The following is a 22,502-nucleotide window of genomic DNA, read 5'->3' on the forward strand; positions in this document are numbered from 1 at the left end:
CGAAAATCGCGCTATTTTTGCCCGCCAGCTGCGAAAATCGCATGGTTTTTGGCCGCTAGCGGCGAAAATCGCGCGGTTTTTGGCCGGTAGCGGCGAAAATCGCTCTATTTTTGCCCGCCAGCTGCAAAAATCGCATGGTTTTGGGCCGCTAGCGGCGAAAATCGCGCGGTTTTTGGCCGGTAGCGGAGAAAATCGCGCTATTTTTGCCCGCCAGCTGCAAAAATCGCATAGTTTCTGGTCGCTAGCGGCGAAAATCGCGCGATTTTTGGCCGCTAGCGGCGAAATTTGCACGATTTTTGGCCGCTAGCGGCTTAAATCGCGCGATTTTTGGCCGGTAGCGGCTTAAATCGCGCGATTTTTGCCCGCCAGCTGTGAAAATCGCACGGTTTTTGGCCGCTAGCGGTGAAAATCAAGCGGTTTTTGTCCGGTAGCGGCGAAAATCACGCGATTTTTGCCCGCCAGCTGGAAAAATCGCATGGTTTCTGGCCGCTAGCGTCGAAAATAGCGCGGTTTTTGGCCGTTAGCGGCAAAAATCACCCGATTTTTGGCCGCTAGCGGCGAAAATCGCACAGTTTTTGCCGCTAGTGGCGAAAATCGCACGGTTTTTGGCCGCTAGCGGCGAAAATCGCACGGTTTTTGGCCGCTAGCGGCGAAAATCGCGCTTGCCTTGATGCTGTTTTAATATTGTAATTGTAATTTTTGTAATTTTTTGTAAAGGTTGTAATTTTTTTCTTCAGAAGGGTCATTGGTTTTAATTATCGTAGATTTGGTTGTAGATGATGGTGTTCCTAGAGCTAGAACTCGCAAATTTACATTGTTTTTCTTAAAATATTCTTCCATGATGCCTTTTTTTTTTTATAATTTGTTTTGAGCTGTTTACTATCTGTAAAAAGATGGCCAAGGAAAAATATGATCTGCAGGACTCTTGTCAGAAGTCAAGGTATGCTTATTAGGGACACAAAAGTACGTGTTAGCAACTTTACAGTACTTGTACAATAACAAATTATCAACAAAAATAAAATGTTATATTTATGTAGAGTATAAGGTGAGGTACCTGGCATGGCAAATGGTTAAAAATGGTGATACGTCTTTGCTATTCACACTTTTTTCATCATCATAACATCTTCAATGCTATGGGTGAGCTTCCCGACAGGAGGGAGCTAGCAAGGATGAAGGTAGCTTCAACTCTTGTAACACCGTAACCCGGCTGCGTCAAACACCAAATGCACGACACTCAAAATGTATTGGCATATCCATATCATGGGCCATGTTAGGTACACTTTTATCATTTGGCCACAAGAAGGATGTTGTATGCCACACCTGGTGACCTTCCAGATTAGCAGAGCGTGCAGGCAGGACCTCCGCCCTCTCCTTCCCTTTAGTACAGAAGCAATCATACAACTATTTCTATATAGCATAAATAATATCTTAAGTATTGTTTATGGAAACCATACCAGGAGACCTTGACAGACTATAATTCTAAAATCCCTTTTGGCTTTCCAATAAAGTGTTCTCACTAGAGAAATTTGTCATTTTTAATTTCAATGTAATTATTTTATTTTGTACTTTTTGAAGAGTGATATTTCTTTGTAAAAATAATGAAGGGAGGGAGGGGAAATCCAACTTTATTAAAAAGAAGGAAGTTTGCCACCAAAACTCTCCTAACACGTACAATAGTTTAAAATCTTTATTCGTTTCAGAAACAGTGCCTACAGCCAGCTGCCTCGCTCTCAGACCACGATCATTTTTCATCGCTTAAGATGCATCCTGTTCCATCTAACTAGTCAAGCGAGACTACTCTTGCCAGTAGACATAATCTATAAAATGAAGCAGTATGCAAAGAAAATAGAATAAAAATTATTGAGTAAGAAAGGCTTCAATCAAGTGCCAATATAAGAGTATTGAACATGACTGGGACGGTTTCAAATTCTGCCAATTTGTTGTTTTTAAAACAATTGTATAATTTTTCATTATAGCAATTAAAGTTAATTATTTTCAGAATAATGGCAGATGTTAGATAATGTAATTCTATTTGTTTTCTGCAAGGAACACTTTTTTTTTCTTTGTATTGTTAGGACTTCATTCTATCATAGAATGAAGATTGAAACAGGTTATCTTGAGATTCTTGAGGTTATCTTGAGATGATTTTGGGGCTTGGCATCCAGATTAAGTGGAAGGCAACAGCAACCCAATGTTCATGTATATTTGTGTAAATCAAAAGCATCAATGAGAATTCTATTTAATAGGTTAAATATTACGATACAGTATTGGTTTACAGGCATTCTTCGCCCCCTTCTCTACTAAACCTTATGTATCACATTAAATAATTTTCCTGTGTGCAGTTGATGGGTCAGTATGGCCGGAACTTCCTTGACTCCTTCATTAGGTTTATCCTCTTCTTGTCCTCTTCAAACTTCTTACGTAGTTGAGCAAGATCTAGAAAGCAAGATAAAACATTCTGTAGGAGCACTTTAAACAAAAGGGGGAGGAGAGGAGGGAGTCGGAGGGAGGGGAGGGAGGGAGGGAAGGGGGAGAGGGCAGAGGAGGGAAAGCAGGGGAGGGGGCAGAGGAGGGATAGGGGGGAGAGTAGGGAAAGGGGGGGGGGGAGGGAGGGGAGCGTAGGGAAAGGGGGGGGGAGGGAGGGGAGCGTAGGGAAAGGGGGGAGGGGAGAGAAGGGAGAGGGGGGAGGGGAGAGTAGGGAAAGGGGGGAGGGGAGAGTAGGGAAAGGGGGGGGAGGGGAGGGAAGGGGCGAGAGGAGGGGAGAGGGAAGGGTGAAGGGGAGGGTCAGGGAAGGGTGAAGAAGGGGCAGGGAAGGTGGGGGGGGAGGGGCAGGGAAGGGTGAAGAAGGGGCAGGGAAGGTGGGGGGGGGAGGGGTCAGGGAAGGGTGAAGAAGGGGCAGGGAAGGTGGGGAGGGTCAGGGAAGGTGGGGGGTGGAGGGGTCAGGGAAGGGTGAAGAAGGGGCAGGGAAAGGGGGGGGGGAGGGTCAGGGAAGGGTGAAGGGGCAGGAAAGGGGGGGGAGGGTCAGGGAAGGTGGGGGGGGAGGGTCAGGGAAGGGTGAAGAAGGGAAGGGGGGGGAGGATCAGGGAAGGGTGAAGGGGCAGGGAAGGGGGGGGGGAGGGTCAGGGAAGGTGGGGGGGGAGGGTCAGGGAAGGTGGGGGGGGGGGTCAGGGAAGGGTGAAGAAGGGGCAGGGAAGGGGGGGGAGGGTCAGGGAAGGGTGAAGGGGCAGGGAAGGGGGGGGAGGGTCAGGGAAGGTGGGGGGGAGGGTCAGGGAAGGGTGAAGGGGCAGGGAAGGGTCAGGGAAGGGTGAAGAAGGGGCAGGGAAGGGTCAGGGAAGGGTGAAGAAGGGGCAGGGAAGGGTGAAGGGGCAGGGAAGGGTCAGGGAAGGGTGAAGAAGGGGCAGGGAAGGGGGGGGAGGGTCAGGGAAGGGTGAAGGGGCAGGGAAGGGAGGGGAGGGTCAGGGAAGGGTGAAGGGGCAGGGAAGGGGGGGGAGGGTCAGGGAAGGGTGAAGAAGGGGCAGGGAAGGTGGGGGGGGGGAGGGTCAGGGAAGGGTGAAGAAGGGGCAGGGAAGGTGGGGGGGGAGGGTCAGGGAAGGGTGAAGAAGGGGCAGGGAAGGTGGGGGAGGGTCAGGGAAGGTGGGGGGGGGAGGGTCAGGGAAGGGTGAAGAAGGGGCAGGGAAAGGGGGGGGAGGGTCAGGGAAGGGTGAAGAAGGGGCAGGGAAGGTGGGGGTGGAGGGGTCTGGGAAGGGTGAAGAAGGGACAAGGAAGGTGGGGGTGGAGGGGTCAGGGAAGGGTGAAGAAGGGACAAGGAAGGTGGGGGTGGAGGGGTCAGGGAAGGGTGAAGAAGGGACAAGGAAGGTGGGGGTGAAGAGTCCCAATCAAGATACTCACGATCCATCTTTGCTTGTCTGTGCTGAAAGGTGTAGAAATTAACCAACTGCTGTCGTTTCTTTTTCTTCCTATTCTTCTTGCTTTTTAATTCATCCACTTTCTCTACCTTTGGCTTCTTTTTCTTCCTGAGGATTAAAAAAAATACAGAAAATTACCAGCTTTGTAAAATGCACCTTTTTTGTTCTAGTAACTGGCATACTGTATTGGCTTTCAAGTCCTCACCCCTTATCAAGTCAAGTCCTCAAGTCCTTATCAAAGATAAGAGCCCACATGCTCTTATCTTTGCATTTTCATTAAAAGAAAATCCCATAAAAGTTAACAACATATGCACATGGAAATGTATAGTGTTTTAGTGATTGTGAAGGCAGCCCAAGTTTCAAATCATGACTGCATTTCCTAGTTTCCAAGGGTGAAATTATACTTGCTAAGAGAGGCTATTTAGAGCAACACCTGTCCATCCACAACAATATATTTCTATGCTTGATAGCATTACGAGCGACTACTACAATACATACCCACAACAGTATCCCAGCCAGTTTCATGGATGCAGCAGACACAAGAATACCAGGGAACCTTACCTTGAGGTGATTCCAGGGCTTAGCGACCCCGCGGCCCGGTCATCGACCAGACCTCCTCGTTGCTGGACTGGTCAACCAGGCTGTTGGATGCGGCTGCTCGCAGCCTGATGTAGAGTCACAGCCTGGTTGATCAGGTATCCTTTGGAGGTGTTTGTCAAGTTCTCTCTCTTGAACACTGTGAGGGTCGGCCAGTTATGCCCATTATGTGAAGTGGAAGCGTGTTGAACAGCCTCGGGCCTCTGATGTTGATAGAATTCTTCCTCATAGTACCTGTTGCACCTCTGCTTTTCAACGGGGGTATTCTGCACATCCTGCCATGCCTTCTGGTCTCATGTGATGTTATTTCTGTGTACAGGTTTGGGACCAGCCCTTCTATTTTCCATGTGTAAATTATTATGTATCTCTCCCACCTGCACTCGAGAGAATACAGATTTAGGCTCTTTAGTCGGTCCCAATAGTTTAGAAGCTTTACTGAGTGGATGCTAGCAGTAAAGGATCTCTGCATGCTCTCTAGGTCAGCAAATTTCTCCAGCTTTGAAAGGATCTGTCATTGTGCAACAGTATTCCACTCTAGAGAGCACTAGTGTCGTGAAAGTATCATCATTGGTATAGCATCTCTAGTGTGAAAGGTTCTTGTTATCCAACCTGTCATTTTTCTTGCAGTTGTGACGGCTACTTTATTGTGTTCTTTAAATGTAAGGTCTTCCGACATGAGTACACCCAAATCCTATACATTGCCATTTCGTTCTATGTTATGATTTGCCTGCGTTTTGTACATGGTTTCCGTTTTTATATTTTCCTTTTTTCCGTAGCGCATGAGCTGGAACTTATCTTCGTTAAACACCATATTATTTTCTGTAGCCCATAGAAAGACCTGATTTACATCTGATTGGAGGTTTGCCGTGTCCTCTATGTTGTCTATTCTCATAAAAATCCTAGTGTCATCTGCAAAGGATGATACAGTACTATAGGTTGTGTCCTTGTCTATGTCCGATATGAGGATGAGAAAAAGTACTGGAGCAAGCACAGTACCCTGGAGGACTGAGCTCTTCACGGTTGATGGACCGGATTTGATTTTGTTGACTATTACACATTGGGTTCTATTAGTCAGGAAATTGTAGATCCATCTGCCTATTTTTCCGGTAATTCCTTTTGAACTCATTTTGTGTGTAATAACACCATGGTGTTATTGGGAACAGGGAATAAACCCAGCAAACGTGAGAGCAGTAAACGAGGCCGCTCCAAAGATACCAGAACAGCCTCTGAAGCCAAACCCTGCCCAGTAGGTAAACCAGCAGGGCAAAGTGCAGGCTCCCGCACAGCTGCTCAAGTAACCGCCAAATGACTGGGGTCCCCCTCAACAGCTGAAGGCAGGACCGCAACGAGAGCAAAGCCACAGGAGAGAGTGAAATGGATACAATCCAAAAACCCCTCCATTCCTCCCCCTTATTCCTCCAAGAAGTGCCGGACCAACCGGGCTGTGGTGGGTATGTGGGCCTGCGGGCCGCTCCAAGCAACAGCCTAGTGGACCAAACTCTCACAAGTCAAGCCTGGCCTCGGGCCGGGCTTGGGGAGTAGAAGAACTCCCAGAACCCCATCAACCAGGTATCAACCAGGTAACCAGGTATCAACCAGGTATCAACCAGGTAACCAGGTATCAACCAGGTATCCCCACACTAGGCCCAGCCAAGCCCGAACCCGGGGCGGAACCAATTGGGATTTCCGTCAAGTTACCGGAAATTCGAATCTGGCAAGCTGGGAAAGAACCAGAACCCCGGATAGCAGACAAGCAGACCGGTAGGGAGCCCACAACAACCAGTCGTCGAGGCAGCCTGCCAGCCAGGAGGACACCGGAACCTCAAAAATGCACCTGATCAGTTTGTTTACATTGTTGGCGAGTTCATTCAGTGGATTGTGAGGTTTCACTCTCTTTCAACCAAGCAGTGGTTTGTATTGGTTTGCTGACTTTCTTTGTGCCCTCCTCGGTGAGGTAGTGGAATGTCACTTGCTCTCTGCACCTCCTTGAGTATACCTTGAATTTCTAGGGTTTCTACCTCTGTGAGGGAAGTGGCAGGTTCTGGCTCTGGTCCCCAGTAGAACAAACTCATCCCCATCTCAGTGAGATAGCTACAGAGAGCTATAAGGAGCTCCTTTCCAGAAACTCAAGGTATCATTTTAACAGGAGATATATTTTTAATGTGTAAATATATTTCTGAATTTAACATTATATCTGAATTTACCTTAGGACAACCATCTCTTTAACAGCCTCAATGGTGACAGGAAGCCTGTCAAATGTTTACCATCTCTTGTTTTCTGTCCTACATTGCGGAATGTTGAGCCTGAAGCTTTTGCCTATTGTAAAATATTTTTGCAAATAAATAAAATTTGTATTTGTATTTTACCTATCCCTAATTCCCTTTCCAGGTGGATTTACCCTAAACTAATTCATTAATAGGAAATGTATATGTTTATCTCTCAGAATGTTTGGTAATATGTTTATTGTTTGTGATGTGTGTCTATGTATGTATTAACACGATGTACTGAGCGGGGTGAGAATAGCTTGAGCTACCTCATCCCTTTGTGTGTATTTTACCTCAATAAACTTATTTCAATTTCAATTTCAATTCATTAATTCTTATGACACCTGTATAAGTCAATACAACTAGTGTTCATGCATCATCTATGAGATTAACATTCCATAAAGAATACAGTAGGATATTTAAGAGAGAGATTTCATAAGCAGTGTAAGAGGAACCAAACTCAAAGAAAACTAGACCCAACACAGAGGTATAAACTGGGTCTCACAGGAAGTATTCACCAAGGGCCTCCCAAATCTCCACAGGGAATAGCCGACGAGAAGAAAACCTCCGAAGAGACGAATCCGAGAAACCCAAGGACACCCGGCAACGAACCTGGGGGAAGCCCTACCTGCCGCATTTGCTGGCGGATAAGATAACCAATGTTAATTAAAAATAGTTTTTTTATTGAATAAAATTGAGCCCCACCCTTAAAACAACCGTAATACAGACAAAATACTGAGTGCCGGAGGCTAGGGAGCCAGATAAGTACTGTATACAGGGCAAGGGCGCTAGACACAAAATTGGTGCCCATAATAAAATAATAAAAACAAGCCAATGACGACAGGCTGTGAACACAAGACTGAGGTAATAATACACAGAAGTATCACAGTCTCACACACAAGACAAGACAGCCCCGGGAACACAAGACCAGGAGACATGACCATCACCCGCATGTCCTCAGGGGGAACAAACAGGGTAGAAAAGATGAATAAAGGAATACGATTGGTACCCCCCATAATGGGACACAGGTGGAAACCAAGTACCTAAGGAGCCACAGAGACATGAAAATGAACATGCCCATAGGCAGAGTACTAAGGAAAGGGAATGCAAGAGGCAGTGATGAGGTGGAGGCTGCAAATACAGGAGCTCAAGGAGCTCAGAAACGTATACACCAGTACACGCTACTAAAATTTAACCCAAGTAAATGTAAGGTAATGAAACTAGGGGGAGGAAATAGAAGGTCAGACACTGGATACCAAATGGGAGATGAATTCCTTCATGAAATGGACAGAGAGAAAGATCTAGGAGTTGATATCACGCCAAACCTGTCTCCTGAAGCCCACATCAAAAGAATAACATCGGCGGCATATGCGAGGCTGGCTAATATCAGAACTGCCTTCAGAAACCTGTGTAAGGAATCTTTCAGAACCTTGTATACCACATATGTAAGGCTAATTCTGGAGTATGCAGCCCCAGCATGGAGTTCATACCTTGTCAAGCACAAAACGAAGCTGGAAAAAGTTCAGAGGTATGCCACGAGGTTATTCCCAGAACTAAGAGGCATGAGTTACGAGGAAAGGCTGAGGGAACTACACCTCATGTCGCTGAAAGACAGAAGAGCTCCGGGAGACATGATCACCACATACAAAATTCTCAGGGGGAATTGACAGGGGTAGAGGAGGAGGATGGATTATTTAACACGGGTGGTACACGCACAAGAGGACAGGTAGAAGATGAGTACCCAAATGAGCCACAGAGACATTAGAAAGAACTTTTTCAGTGTCACAGTAGTTAGTAAATAGAATGTACTAGGAAGTGATGTGGTGGAGGCTGACTCCATACCCAGTTTCAAATGTAGATATGATGGAGTTTGAGAAGCTCAGGAATCTGTACAACAGTAGATTGATGGTTGAGAGGTGGGACCAAAGAGCCAAAGCTTAACCCTCGCAAGCACAACTAGGTGAGTAGAATGACAGGTAAGAGGCGGGGCCCAAAGAGCCAAAGCTCAACCCCGGCAAGCACAAGTAGAAGAGCACAACGAGGCGAGTACAAACTTACCAAAACTACAGACAACACATCGGCAGGGCTGTGGGAGGCCTGGTCATTGACCAGGCCTCCTTTTTGTTATACATCCCCCAGGAAGCAACTGTCTAACTCACAGGTACCTATTTACTGTACTACTAAGTGAACAGCTGCATCAGGGTGAAAGAAACTCTGCCCATTTGTTTCTGCCTCCACCGGGAATCGAACCTGGAACCTCAGGATTACGAATCCAAAGCGCTGTAGACTCGGCTGTCAGGTTATGGGGATGTTGATACACAAAATCATTAACAGGTAACAGGTAATACAAACAGAGCTCACTGCCATTGTTATGGCATCAAGATATCTAGAATGGAGCACAAGAGAAGCAGTGATCTGCACTGACACAAGAGAATTGTGAAAATGCTATCCAGCAAAAAAATAATTGATCGAGTTCTTATGGATTTCCTCTCATGTTGGAATCTGTATAAATGATTAAGTAAATGTGCTGCTTGCCAAGGGTGCTGAAGAAGACCATATTAAATATTTTATCCCAAAGATCTTTTGACAAATCAAAGGTATCATCAGGCAACAATACTGTGACAAGATAACTGAAGACAAGAATGATAGCAAAGCAAGTCAGTGATATGAATGCTGGTACAATGCAGTTGCACATGACATCCTCAATCATAGAAAAGAACCTTGTTAAATATAAATACTGTCCATAAAAGATTTCCATGCCTTGAACCCACAAGATAACAAACTTGAGTTACAATATGTTAATACCTTGTTTGACAGTCTGCTAACTTGAAACAGTTAAACTTGAACAGGGTGAAGGAACGTTGCCCAACCACTTGAACCATTGGAGATTGCATGCTGACCTCCTAGAAGAGACACTGTCACTGTGCGAACCAGTCCAGTTGGTTGGACCAGCTGGACAACCACTGTACCAACCAGCTGACACTCAAGTCTCAGCTGAATTTGGGTACCAGTGATAGGATGAACAACCCAGCAGGTTTTCTTCCTATTTGAGGGGTGTTGTACATGCTGCTATGACAGTACAGTAATTTTCACTCAAAGGATGAGTGACTCCGCCCGATAAAATTACATGTACAGTACTGAACAATGTTAGGAGACTAGGAAGAATAAAGAATGAACAAACTTCACTGTAAGTCATAAACCCCCAAGAATACATATACGTAGTGTGTTCCAAGAAGGTTTCCTGAAAACTAATGAATAATAATAATTATGAAGTGTGTATTAAAATAAACCTGAAGAGGAGTGGTACTGTTATTGGAATGAACATGCAGGGAAAGCACCAGTGCACAGGATGTGGTAGAGAATGCAGCAGTGGCATGCTCCTGTGGATGATTTCACTGCAGTGTGGTGTTGCTGGTTCTCTGTGATACTATGCAGTGTTTAAGACATTGCTTAAGAGACAGAGACAGCGTTTAAGGGACATGCCACTGTATAATATCCTTAACTTACTTTGGCATGTAAATCAATCCACTTGGACTAGTTGGTACAGGGACCGTGTGTCTTCTTGGAGGTCAGCAGGCAATCATGTTCAAGTGGTTGGGCAATGTTCCTTAACCCTGTCCTATCCTATCATCCTACCTCTTCCATGTACTATATAGTCACATACTGGCTTAGTGCTTCCCCCCCCCCCTCCCCCGATAAACTACCTTACCCTGTTTCCCTGTTTCCTCTAGGAAACAGATCTGTTTCATGGAAAGGTTTGAGAAAACATCTGTTTCCTCTAGGAAACGGATGATGATGATTGTCCAACCCGTCCTCTTAAAAATAACGTCACTTTTCACTCGTATGCGCACTATGGCCAAATTTGGACGTAATTTGAAATGAAATCGACTCACAAAAGTGACGTTCTGTTCCGTTTTCTATTCGAGTCGTCCGGCCTACGCGCAGAGGTTATGAGAGGACACTTTAAATTCACGTTTTTCATAACGTTTTGAAACTTTATGAGAATTTCCTGCCCACCTAACCTATCAGAGGACCCTTAACTTACTGTTGTTGAAAAAAAAAATCCCAAATTTATTTTCAAAATTTTTTTCATTTTCAAATTACGTCCAAATTTGGCCATACGGGCAAACGGCCAAAAGCGATGTTCTTTTTAAGAGGACAGGTTGGAGTGTCATGACATTATTGGCTCCTTAAATGACTCAGGTAATTAAGTCTTACATTTTGGAGTGCAAGACAAAACAAATTCACAAAACTAGTGAAACAAAATGGATTTGGAGATTCGAACACAGGTCATCACAGATAGCGACTGGGGCCGTTTAACCACTGCACTGCGCAAAGCGCCTTTAGGCGCTCTGAGATTTGTGCTTTTTGTTTTTTAATTAGGCTATATTTTAATATTTTTAAATGTTTTCATTACTCTGTTTTGAAATGGAAATAGTTGACTTTGGAAACATTTTGACATTAACTTTACCTGAACAATTATAAAAAATATATATCCTTGAGAATTGCACCAAGACATTTTTGCCGAAAATGGGTGAGCAGTGCAGGGGTTAAGGGTCAAAGAAACCATAGAAGGAGTACTCACATTGAGGTAACTGTGACCCAGCCTTCATCATCAGGCTCCTGTTGGGCTGCTGCTTTTTCTTGTTCTTTTTTCCTGTCATACTCTGCCATCAGGCCTTTAATTTCGTCATTCATTTTGGCTTGGCTGACAAACTGTTCATTGTATTGCTGCCGCCATTCTGGAAAAAACATAACATTAATATAATTTATTGGAGTATAGTATTGGGGAAAACCTATAAAAGGCAGAGATGGAGAGTAACAAAGATTACCCGAGTAACTGTAGTGTATTGAACAAGTGAACACTCCCTCTCAAGAGCAGTTCTTGGCAAGGAACACCACAAAATATAGATTTACAAATCAATAATAACACTACAGTATTACAAGAGCAAGACGATGGCTATGGTACTCACTCTGCACTCCTGTTAGTATTGGGTGTTCCTGTGAAGACAGTACCAAGACTGTGGCAGGTGAAACAGACATGGCTTTCTTGATTGCAGATGAATGTGTAAATACTATGTAAGCCACTTTGAAGCCCTAAAAATAAAGATATTGACTTCAAAAACAAGAGCTAAATGAATGCTAATACAATTACATTAAAATACATTTATATTAAGTACAGTATTGATTAAGCTATTATGTATTATTCAAATATCAAATTCACTAAAATATTAATATGCAATAAAATAAATGGTTGTTTATATATTTAATAAGAAACCAGCATTAAATGCAATGAAACACCAGTTTCTGCGTGAGCCCTGGAGGCTCTTTGAAGCTACCCGAACTGATGTAGTGCTATATTAGTTTGGGGTCGTCATCCACGGGAGTCCTTATGCCTGCCAGTGCAGGCATAAGAGAGGTGCAGGGAGCAATGGCTTATGAGCACTTTATATTTAAAGTACTGTATGTCATAATTGACATCGACCAGGAAAGGACCCCAGAGAGGTAGGCGAATCAAAACAGATCACTGTCTGGTTCCACAAAGCAAGCTACGTCCTCAAAAGAGCAAAATATCTCCCCCAGAAAGAAGACAAACAAAAAACACATCAACCAAAAACTCCTCCCCCCTCTTGGGGACAGGGAGCTACCCTGGGTGAGCTGGCAGCCCACCACCCCAGTTCTTAAACAATGAAAACCGCATACCGAAGGGAGGGAGAGTGTCAGGGAGCCTCCGGAGCTCACACACAAACTGGTGTCTCATTACATTCAAAACTGGTTTTCTGGGGGGGAGCCCCATTGACTCCCTGAAGCTAACTACTGTACCTCACAGAGAAAACAAACAGGGAACTTGCTAGGAAGGCAGAAACACAGCAGGTCTCAAACCGAGGAAGAGACAGATAGCCTCGACAGGTGCCACAAAGGACCCAGGATGTTCACGAGATACTGTACCTGGCGGACAGGACACTGTTCGATCCGCAAAACCTCCATGCCCAAATATTGGTCCAAGATATAGTCCCAAAACAGCCGAAAGAGCAGCATATTTACGTACATCATGGGCGCAAGGGTAGAACACAGGTTGGCTAGACTTAATGACACTGCGAACAACCTGAGAAAGACTAGCCCTGGAACAGGGAACCAGGGAAACTAGACCAACCCAGAGCGCATCCACCGACACAGAACCGGTGGCCCGCAGGTAGCAGTGTAAGGCAGCTACCGGGCAGAGCTTCTTGCTACTGGGCATGAAGCTCCCAAACTCGACTACCAGAGGCCAAGGCCAACAAAAACACAGCCTTCCAAAAACAATTATGAACTGAAGGGGCAACCACAAACTGAGGAGAAGAAAGAAAAACAAGAACCTGGTCCAAAGACCAAGCAGGATCAGGTGGCACATGAGCAGGCTGGAAGTGAAAATATGCATGAGAAAGCTTACAAAACGGGGCAGAAGTGACATCCACCCAGAACGCAAGCTGCAGCAACTCCGCCAACGCTGCATGTTGGCGGAGCAGAATTAACATAATTAATTGATTTGTCACTGTCAGTGTGACAAGAGGATTAATGTAAATAATTAATATAATTAATTAATTGTACATTTTAATTTGATTGCTGTCCAAGGAACGAGTGTTAACGTACTTGAGTAATTAACAGAGGATTGTCTTAGCAACAAAGCTTGTATTGTTTTGATTGTTATTGTTATAGTTGTATTGCATCATTGTTGATTGCAGTTAAGTCAGAGCATTTTCACCACTGTTCAGTCAGTTCATATTGTTCTTGCCCATGCAAGAGGGTTCGAGACCAGGTCTCGTTATAACCATACATGTAGTCTTGTACATAACTTGTACAAGTACACTCTGGCTTCAAGCCAAATTAACCCAAGCACTAAATACTAAATTTTGGTGTGAGAATCCATTTGCTACCCTCTAGACTGCTTATGCAGTTGAGGAGCTAATGACCTAGTGATTGGCGGAAAAAGAAATTAGACCTTGGCAGTTGCTCTTGCTTTCTCTAGTTAAGGGAACAAAACTATCACATCTCGCACCCACTCTGGGGCTAGATTTGTGTAGGGCAACTAGGGAAGAATTCACAGATGGAGAGACTGCCAAGAAACCTCATACTGTCATAGAGATGAAGACTGCAGATGGGACACCATCAAAGAAGCCACCTGATCACCATACAAATGGCAAGACACTTGTGTCAGAAATGCAAACCAATGAGGTACTTCATCGGCCTGACCTGCTGAAAAAGGAGAAGCCGCGGAAAAATGCCCGAGTTTGGTCACCGAGCAAGTAGCGCCTGAAACCAAGGCTGGACCAGCTTCCACAGGTTCAGGAGAAGAACTCTATTCCAAAAGGATTCCAGCCAAGCCAGTACTTGGAGCAACAGCTGGATTGGGAGAAAGATGCACAGTTGAGGTACAGCACCACGTACAGTACATGGAAAGATGCCAAGACCACGACGACAAGAAGACGTCCTCTTTCCGTGGAAAGAGGAATGAAGGGCGACAGCCCATTTGCCAGGATGTTGGACACTCCCTGATTGTGAACGGTGCAGAGAGGTAAACCTGAAAACTCATCAGAAGAACTATTCGAAGAGACCAGCCCCAAAGACCCATGGACCAATGAGATCCCCCCCCCCCCATTTCTTGGTCGAGACAATGAACCATGGGGGAGCAGTCCGAATGGAGACAGATAACAGAGCCACGAGGAAGCCGAATCCATCACAGCACCTGCCATGCAGTCACAAACTCCTGCACCGTGCTGTGAGCTCGAAGGAAGGATGGCACCCAATGCCTCTGGTCAGCCTAGTGAGTGCTGGTTACAAAGCCCCAACTGAGAGACAAGGCAACCGTGAACACATTGAGCGAGGGGAGAGGAAGGTGTCATGGCACCAAACCCCCCAAAAAACGAAGAGGATGCTGGTGATGCAGCAGCTGCAGCAAAGACACCGGGGAACGAACCCAGGGGGGGAGAGAGGGGGGGGAAAGAGCCAGCAATCCCCCATTGCCCCATCACCAAGGCGACTCGCAAAAGAGCCAATGCGAACCCCGAGTAGCCAACCTCTCAACCTTGTTGATATAACAGTAGCCAATGCTGATATATAGAATACAGTGAACACAGTGCCGACCAGACGAAGAAGGCACCGGGGAACACATCGAAGCAGAACCTGGCACTAGAGGCCTACCCCGGCCCGAGCCCTGGCGTGACCCAATTAAGAGGATTGGGAAAGACTCTCACAGATTACCAACAAGTCCAAAATAGGACAGCAATTGTTGTTAGCCACCAACAGAAATTGGCAACACTGTCCTCCAAGAACAGCAGACGACAAAATGGAGAAGACGATTAAAGTGCCAGGGGCCCAAGCTGAATCCAAATACAATGGGGCCTCGACTTACGATGCTAATCCGTTCCCAGAGACGGATCGTAAGTCGAAATATCGTAAGTCGAAGCAATTTTTCCCATAAGAATTAAAGGGAATTGAATTAATCCGTTCCCCACCCTCCAAAATATTAACATACAAATACATTTTATACTGAATACAATGTTTTTTCTAACTACAATACAGTACCTAAGTTTATCTTACCTTTATGGAGGGCTCTTGATAGCATATGGTGATGAGGGGGGAGGAAAAGAGTTGTTACTGTTTGGAAGGGGAGTCCCCTTCCTTTATCACATCAGGCAGTGATGTTTTCTCTGGGGTACTCTCCTACGTTTTGCCTGAATACCACTAGGACCTGGTTGTGGTTCAGTGCTTGTTTGTCTCACTACAAATTTGTCAAGAGACATTTGTTTTTCCCTTCATTTTAACATTTGTCTGTAATGATGCATCACAGTGTCATTGAATAGGTTAAGGCAACGGCCTACTGCAGCTTGATTTGGGTGAGTCGTTTCAGCAAAGGTTTGCAATGCTTCCCATGCTGCACACATTTTCTTAATTGTTGAGGAAGAGACATTCTGTACTCTAGTTTCTGCTCTATGGTCATCCTTATATGGGTTTTCATATGTTGAGCCTTACCACTGACTTTCCTGGGACTCATGGTGTGTTATATAATAATTACTTTAATGTTCAAAATCCAAAAAGTCACCACAAAAGCAGAATTTCTTATAGGCACGATCGTCACTAAGCAGGCAGCTGTAGTAAACTGAGGCAGGTCGGCCGCGTGACTGGGAACCACGCGCTCGGTTGACCCGAACGTGTACCAACAAATATAGGAAGTCGACGACACCATCGGATGTCGAGTCGCATTTTTCGATGAAATTTACATCGTAACTCGAAATTATCGTAAGTAGGGGCAATCGTATGTCGAGGTGCCACTGTACAGAGCAAGCACGGCCTGCCGAGACGAGAGATGAAAAACATAAAAACTGCCTCCTGGAGGATCGGTGCAAACAGCTTCAGCAAGGCAAACGGTGCCGCAGCAGCCGAAACCCATACCCCAGCCGAGGGCCCCTTACCCAGCACCCCTCATCCTCCGAAAGCCAATCCGATGACACCTCCAGAAGACCAAAGAAACACATGACCGAAACCAAATGACTGCAAGTCCGAAGATCATCAGCCGCCAAAGCAGCCAAAAGAATGGGAACCTGTGCATGCAGCTACACCAGACCCACATCACGAGGAAGCGCAGGGACGAAGAGGCACTCATTGAGAATTCAAGCAAACCCCCAAGAATACCTGCAACACCGAAGAAACCTCTCGCCACTCAAACGTGCGGGTACGACAATAGCCACGCCACGTCCCAAGAGAGAGAAGTATTAGTCCGCTAGCCAGGAAGACTCCGGAACTTCATAGCGCATTCAATAAAGGAGAGATGAACTAAACTCAAAAGAAACCGGATCCATTACAGAGACCTCAACCGGGTCTCGCAGGAGGTATGCACTAAGGGTTTCCCGAATCTCCACATGGGAAATCTGAAAGGAAGAAAACCTCTGGAAAGACAAATATGAGGAACCCAAAGGCACCCGGATATGAACCTGGGGGGGGGGGGGGGGGTTGAGCCGCACCTAATTCCAATTCATAAAAGGAAGAAGGGTACAAAAAACCCTCCCCTGCAGTAACAGCCTCTGCCCAGAGGGCACAAGGGCCCAAGAAGGTCAAAAGGAGCCCAAGAACTCCAAGCAGACTCCCCTCGAGCCCCAGGAACTCCCAACAAAGGCCCCTCGTGCAGAGCCCTCATCTATGCCCACCACCCCTGAAGAAAAAGTGGAATTAAGGGGACAAGTTTTTCTGCTGGTTTGACCCAGAAGCCCCGGTGGGAAAAATGGAATCAACCACCTCTATGCCCGAACTGGAAGGGGTAGCCCCCAAAGCCACCCAAGCCTCATCCCGAGTTAAACCCAGCCCCGACTCCAAAACCCTCAGACGTTTGGGAGCCGGAAGCAGAGGAGAAAGAGCAGGGCGAACCACATCCACCTGGGAAGGAAGAGGAGGCATGGACGAAACCAAAGCCGAAGCGACCAATGCCCCCAAATCAGTCCCTAAAACCCAAGGGGGGCAGCTTCGGGGCTTCCAACCGGGCAACCAATCTGGCCCTTTGCAAGAAGGCGAATCGAGCATGCAATGTAGCCGCGGCCTGATCCCTGACATCATCAGACAAGGAATGAGTAAATTGAAGCACAAGTGGGGAACAAGTCCTGCAAGACTGGGTTCAAGTCCACTACAGGTTGTTCACCATAGCCCATGCTACTTGGAACTTTTGTTCTGAGTAGCTGAGCCTAAAACATCAAATTCCGGGTCATAGGTGTCCCCATCACCTACGACCACAGTGCTAGCCGCAGTGCCCCCCCCCCCCCAGCCAAAAACACTCCCCTACCCGAAGCAAGACAGAAAGCCTCAAGATTCCCGACACACCCCAAGGGTGAAGACAACCACAAGCGAGGAAGTTCTCATGGGGGAGTGAGTCCCGAACGCCCCAGGGAAGATAACCCTGAACCACAAGGGTTAACTTCACCCTTGCAGGGAAGATAACTCTGTACTTACGGAGCACCTAGGGAAGAGAAACCTAGGCGCATACAGCTCCTGTACACTAATACACCTGGCCACCACACAAAACACAACCCGGAACAGTGGCGATAGTTTTGCCGTGTTTTCGACACAGGGCAAAAATCCAGAACAGGAATTTGAGGCCAGAGGTGATGTCCAACAGCCCCTGGGAATACAATAATGACAGTTGTAAGATAAAATTATTATGATGGTTAAGATGCATGTGCCAGACACTTACCAAGACTGGTGCTACGGTAGAGAAATACGGGTACTTGGCCACCTGAGGCGGCCCTGAAGTTGGCTTTTTATGAAAGTACACATTCTGAACTTTTCCATATTCTGAAAATAACCGTTGGAATGCCTCCTGAAAACAAAAAATAACATTTGATATTATCCTGCTCCAAACATGGACAAATTCACATATAATGCATTCTAACATCCAAAATCCAAAATTTCAGTACTGTACCCAAAAACAAAATGACAAAATCCAAAATAACTGCTGTAGTGCAGTCATATACTTCCATGGTTCACAACCAAGGACCCGGGTTCAATCACCAGACGAGACAAAATTGGTCGGGCACGTTCTTTTTCACGTGATGCCTCTGCTCACTGTGTAGTGAAATATTTACCTGGGAGTTAGGCAACTGTTGTGGATTACATCCTGGGGGAAGATCAGTAATTGGCCTAGGGGTACCTCAATAAGCCTAAGCACAGGCTTACTGTCACAGAAAATGGGAATTATAATTATTGTAGTTGTTATTCAGAAGTGTGTCATGGGATGGGAGGGTATTGATTCCTACCAGCTACTGTTGACTCTGATTTGGTATACTGTAATGTGACCCAAAGAATTTGGTTGGAGTTTTCACTGCTTTTTCAAAATATACCACTAGGATCCTCCCTTAGGCAAGATTCTGCTGAGCCCATAGAAAGGGTTGTACTGTAAGGCAGGTTGGTATTTCATAGACACAGCAGAGATTTTCTCAAATGTCCAGGTTGGGCCATACCAGTGCAAGGGGAACATTGAAGAATTTAATTTATCTCAGAATGGCATCAAGACGGTTAATTCAACACTCAATCTTTTTTATGCCAGGCAGCATTTGGAAGGGTTCTGATTGTAGATGACCAAGCCTTTTTAAAGTCATTCTCAACTGGACTAAGAATTCTACAGTATCTCCTTAGTGTCATTATAACCTGGCAGGAATGTTTGAAAGTATTCCTACTGCACATGTGTTAAATACTGCCCTGCCCTGTCTGTCCTGTCCATGGGGAGAGCAGGACCTTGTCTAGAGCTGCAGCCGACTAGTACAACTCAGAAAAGTAACCTAAAAAACCAGCGTTGAATGTAATGAAACGCCATTTTCTGGGTGAGTCCCGGAGGCTCCCCGGAGCTATCCCAGGCTGATATGCTAATGTCAGACTTTGGCATCAGTCATGTGTATGGAGTTCTTAGGCCTACCGGGGACCACGGCCAGAACCGGGCCCCCTCAGAGAGGCAAGGGGAGCAATGGCCTATAGAAGCCCCCGTGTTAGTGGAAGCATTCTATGTCTGCCATCGACCGGAACAGGCACCCAGAAAGGTAAGCGCCCCAAAACAAACCCCTATTCTGGTTAAAATTGCTACCTAAAACCGAACTAGTGGATAGAACTCCCCAACCGAAAACAAGCAAACTAGTGTGACGTCACACACTGCCGCGCCGCTGTCTGCGCAGCTCCCCCCTCCCCGGGAGGGGGAAGGGGGAGCCCCAGACCCCCCGCGCCGGCTACCCACACCTATGTTCTTGAGGCTGGATGTCAAAAACGCGAAAAACCGCCGACCGGAGGGAAGGAGGGATGCCGGGGAGCCTCTGGGACTCACCCAGAAAATGGCGTTTCATTACATTCAACGCTGGTTTTCTGGGGGGAGCCCCGTCGGCTCCCCGGAGCTAACTACCCACAGACAGAAAAAGAGGGACTTACCCGGGAGGCGGTCGTCGCTCACCCCTCAACTCGAAGCCGAGACAACTGGCTGCAACCGCCGATCACAAAATATGATGCACCCCCGGCCAGACCAACCAAGCATCAACCACCCATGGACCCCTCCGGAACGCAGCAGTCTCATTCTTCGCCAGAAAAGAAGGAGACGGCTGCAAACGAACAAAACTATCACCACGACCAAAAGAGCAGAAACCCCTGCGCCGGAGGAGAGCATGAAGCTCCCCTACCCGACCCCCAGAGGCCAAAGCCAACAAGAAAAGTGCCTTGGAAAAACAATCCTGGACCGAAGGGGCCACAACGAAACGAGGAGATGAAAGGAAAGCGAGCACTCTGTCCAAAGACCAGGACGGCTCAGGCGACGCATGAGCAGGCCGGAGGTGAAACAATGCACGAGACAGCTTGCGAAACGGCGCAGACGTAACATCGATACCGAAAGCAAGCTGAAGCGGCTCCGCCAGCGCCGCACGATACGAAGCGACAGTGTTAGGCATAAGATGACGGTCCTGAAACAACCACGAGAGGAAGGACAAGACCACCCGAACAGACAAGGAGCTAACACGACGAAGACGCAAAAAGAAACGGAAGGACCGCCAGGAAAACTGCATACTGCCGCCGAGAAGAAGCCCTCAGGTGGGACACCAACAAGGAGGCCACCTGATCACCATAGAGATGATGATAGACTCGAGTCAAAAAAACCATACGCGAAGACTCGAGGAGAAGATCGAACCAGCTACGTGACGTACCGGCCCGATCTGCTGAAAGAGGCGGAGCCGCGGGAAAAACCCTCGGGTTCGGACACCGAGCAACCAGCGCCTGAAACCAAGGCTGGGCCGGCCACCAAGGGGCCAGAAGGACAACTCTCCCCCGGTAAGTCTCTAAGCGAGTCAGGACCTGGAGCAACAGCCGAACCGGGGGAAAGAGATACAGGAACCCCCACCTCGTCCAGTCGAGCCGAAAGGCATCGACCCCGACGGCCTCGCAATCGGGGAAGGGCGCCGCATAAACGGGAAGACGCCGCGACCACGCCGACGCGAAGAGGTCCACCTCGGGGCGCCCGAACGTCTGGCAAAGCCAAAGGAAGGACTCGTCGTCGACCGTCCACTCCGTGGAGAGAGGAACGAAGCGAGACAGGGCGTCGGCCAAGACGTTGGACACGCCCCGTACATGAACCGCCAGGAGAGCCAAACCCCGAGAACTCAGCAGACGAGTCACCCGAAGCGACCAACCCCAAAGAGACAAGGACCGCATCGAACCCCCGCGGTTCAGGCAATGAACCACCGGAGAGCAGTCCGAATGGAGCCGAATCGTCGATCCGCGGGCCACCCGAATCCTCCCCAGAGCAAACCACACTGCCGCGAACTCCCGCACCGTACCGTGAGCTCGACGGAAGGACGGATCCCAACGCCCCTGGCCGGCCTGGTGAGCACTGGTCACAAAACCCCAGCCGAGACGACGCATCCGTGTACACATCGAGCGAGGGCTCGGGTAGGCGCCAAGGCACTGAACCCCGAAAAACCCGAAGAGGAAACCGGTGACGCAGCAACCGACGCAAGTCCCCCGGGGGTCGAACTCTGCGATCGCGAGAGAGGCGGAAGGGGGAACCCCTAAGGAACCAGAACAGCCGTCGAAGCCAAACCCGACCCGGCGGGTAGACCACCATCGCGAAGTTCAGGCTCCCGCACAGCCCCTCGAGCAACCGCCGGGTGACCCGAGGGCCCTCCAGAAACAGACGAAGGCGGGACCGCAGCCGCAGGAGAGACTCCGGAGGGAGAGACAAGGAGGCGGTTTGAGAGTCCCACACGAGACCCAGCCATGTCCGAACCTGAGAGGGAACCAGATGGGACTTCCTCCAGTTCACCAAGAACCCGAACCCGGCGAGGTGGGAAAGAACCAAATCCCTGGCTAGCAAGCAAGCTGACTGGCTGGGAGCCCAAACCAGCCAGTCGTCGAGGTAGGCCAACACTCGAACCTCCTAGGAGACGCAAACGAGCCACCACAACCCGTGTAAGGCGTGTGAACACGCGAGGTGCCAGGTTCAACCCGAACGGGAGACAACGAAAGCGGTAACTCAGACGCCCCACTACAAAACCGAGCCAGTCCCTGAACCGCGGAAGAATCGGGACATGCCAATAAGCGTCCCGGAGGTCCAGGGACACCATCCAAGCTCCCGGCTCCAAGAGGAGCCGAACCTGAGACAGCGTAGTCATCCGAAAGGAGGGGCAATGAACCCAGGGGTTCAGACGGGACAAGTCCAGAATAACCCCGCAGGTCCGCGCAGTCCCGTTTCGGAACCGGAAACAGACGGGAAACCCATCTGAGGGACGACGTCGTTTCGACGACGCCCAAGCGTACCCACTCCAAGACGACTCGACAGAGCGCAGGGGAAGAAGCCTGCCCTGCCAGCCCCGACCCCCCAAAGAGGGGAGGGGCCACCCAACACCACCGCAGGCCGCGAGACACGACCCGAAAGGCCCACGAATCGTGGGACCAGGCGCGGGCGAACAGCGCAAGCCGCCCCCCCATCGCCCCGTCAAAGGGGCAAACCGCGAAAGGGCCGGCGACCCCTACGAGACCCAGAACCCCGCACAGCGCGAACACCGCGCCGACCAGACGAGGGAGGGTCCGCAGGAGGAGCCAACCCCAAACCTGACACCAGAGGCCTACCACGACGAGAGGAACCCCGAGCCCTGGCACGACCTTTCCGGGAAGACCCACCCCGGGACCCCCGGAAAACCAACAAGTCCGACATCGGACGACAAGCCGCCGACGCAGCCTGAATAAACTG

The 22,502-nt window shown here is 48.1% G+C and overlaps 1 protein-coding gene across 2 annotated transcripts in view; it reads right to left on the reverse strand.

Moving 5' to 3' along the window:
- Positions 1-2,227: 2,227 nt before the first annotated feature.
- The window catches only part of LOC123769736 (ribosomal RNA-processing protein 7 homolog A), a 35,845-nt gene continuing 15,570 nt past the window's right edge, over positions 2,228-22,502 (reverse strand). For both annotated transcript variants that reach the window (XM_045760961.2, XM_069301476.1), the window contains exons 3-7: positions 17,982-18,107; positions 11,740-11,863; positions 11,352-11,508; positions 3,889-4,013; positions 2,228-2,436 (exon numbers count right to left, since the gene is read on the reverse strand). In XM_045760961.2, coding sequence (XP_045616917.2) covers positions 2,351-2,436; positions 3,889-4,013; positions 11,352-11,508; positions 11,740-11,863; positions 17,982-18,107 — 618 coding nt within the window. In that variant the 3' untranslated portion in view covers positions 2,228-2,350. The remainder of the gene's footprint in view (positions 2,437-3,888; positions 4,014-11,351; positions 11,509-11,739; positions 11,864-17,981; positions 18,108-22,502) is intronic.

Source organism: Procambarus clarkii, chromosome 45, assembly GCF_040958095.1.
Source record: "Procambarus clarkii isolate CNS0578487 chromosome 45, FALCON_Pclarkii_2.0, whole genome shotgun sequence".
Lineage (NCBI taxonomy): Eukaryota > Metazoa > Arthropoda > Malacostraca > Decapoda > Cambaridae > Procambarus > Procambarus clarkii.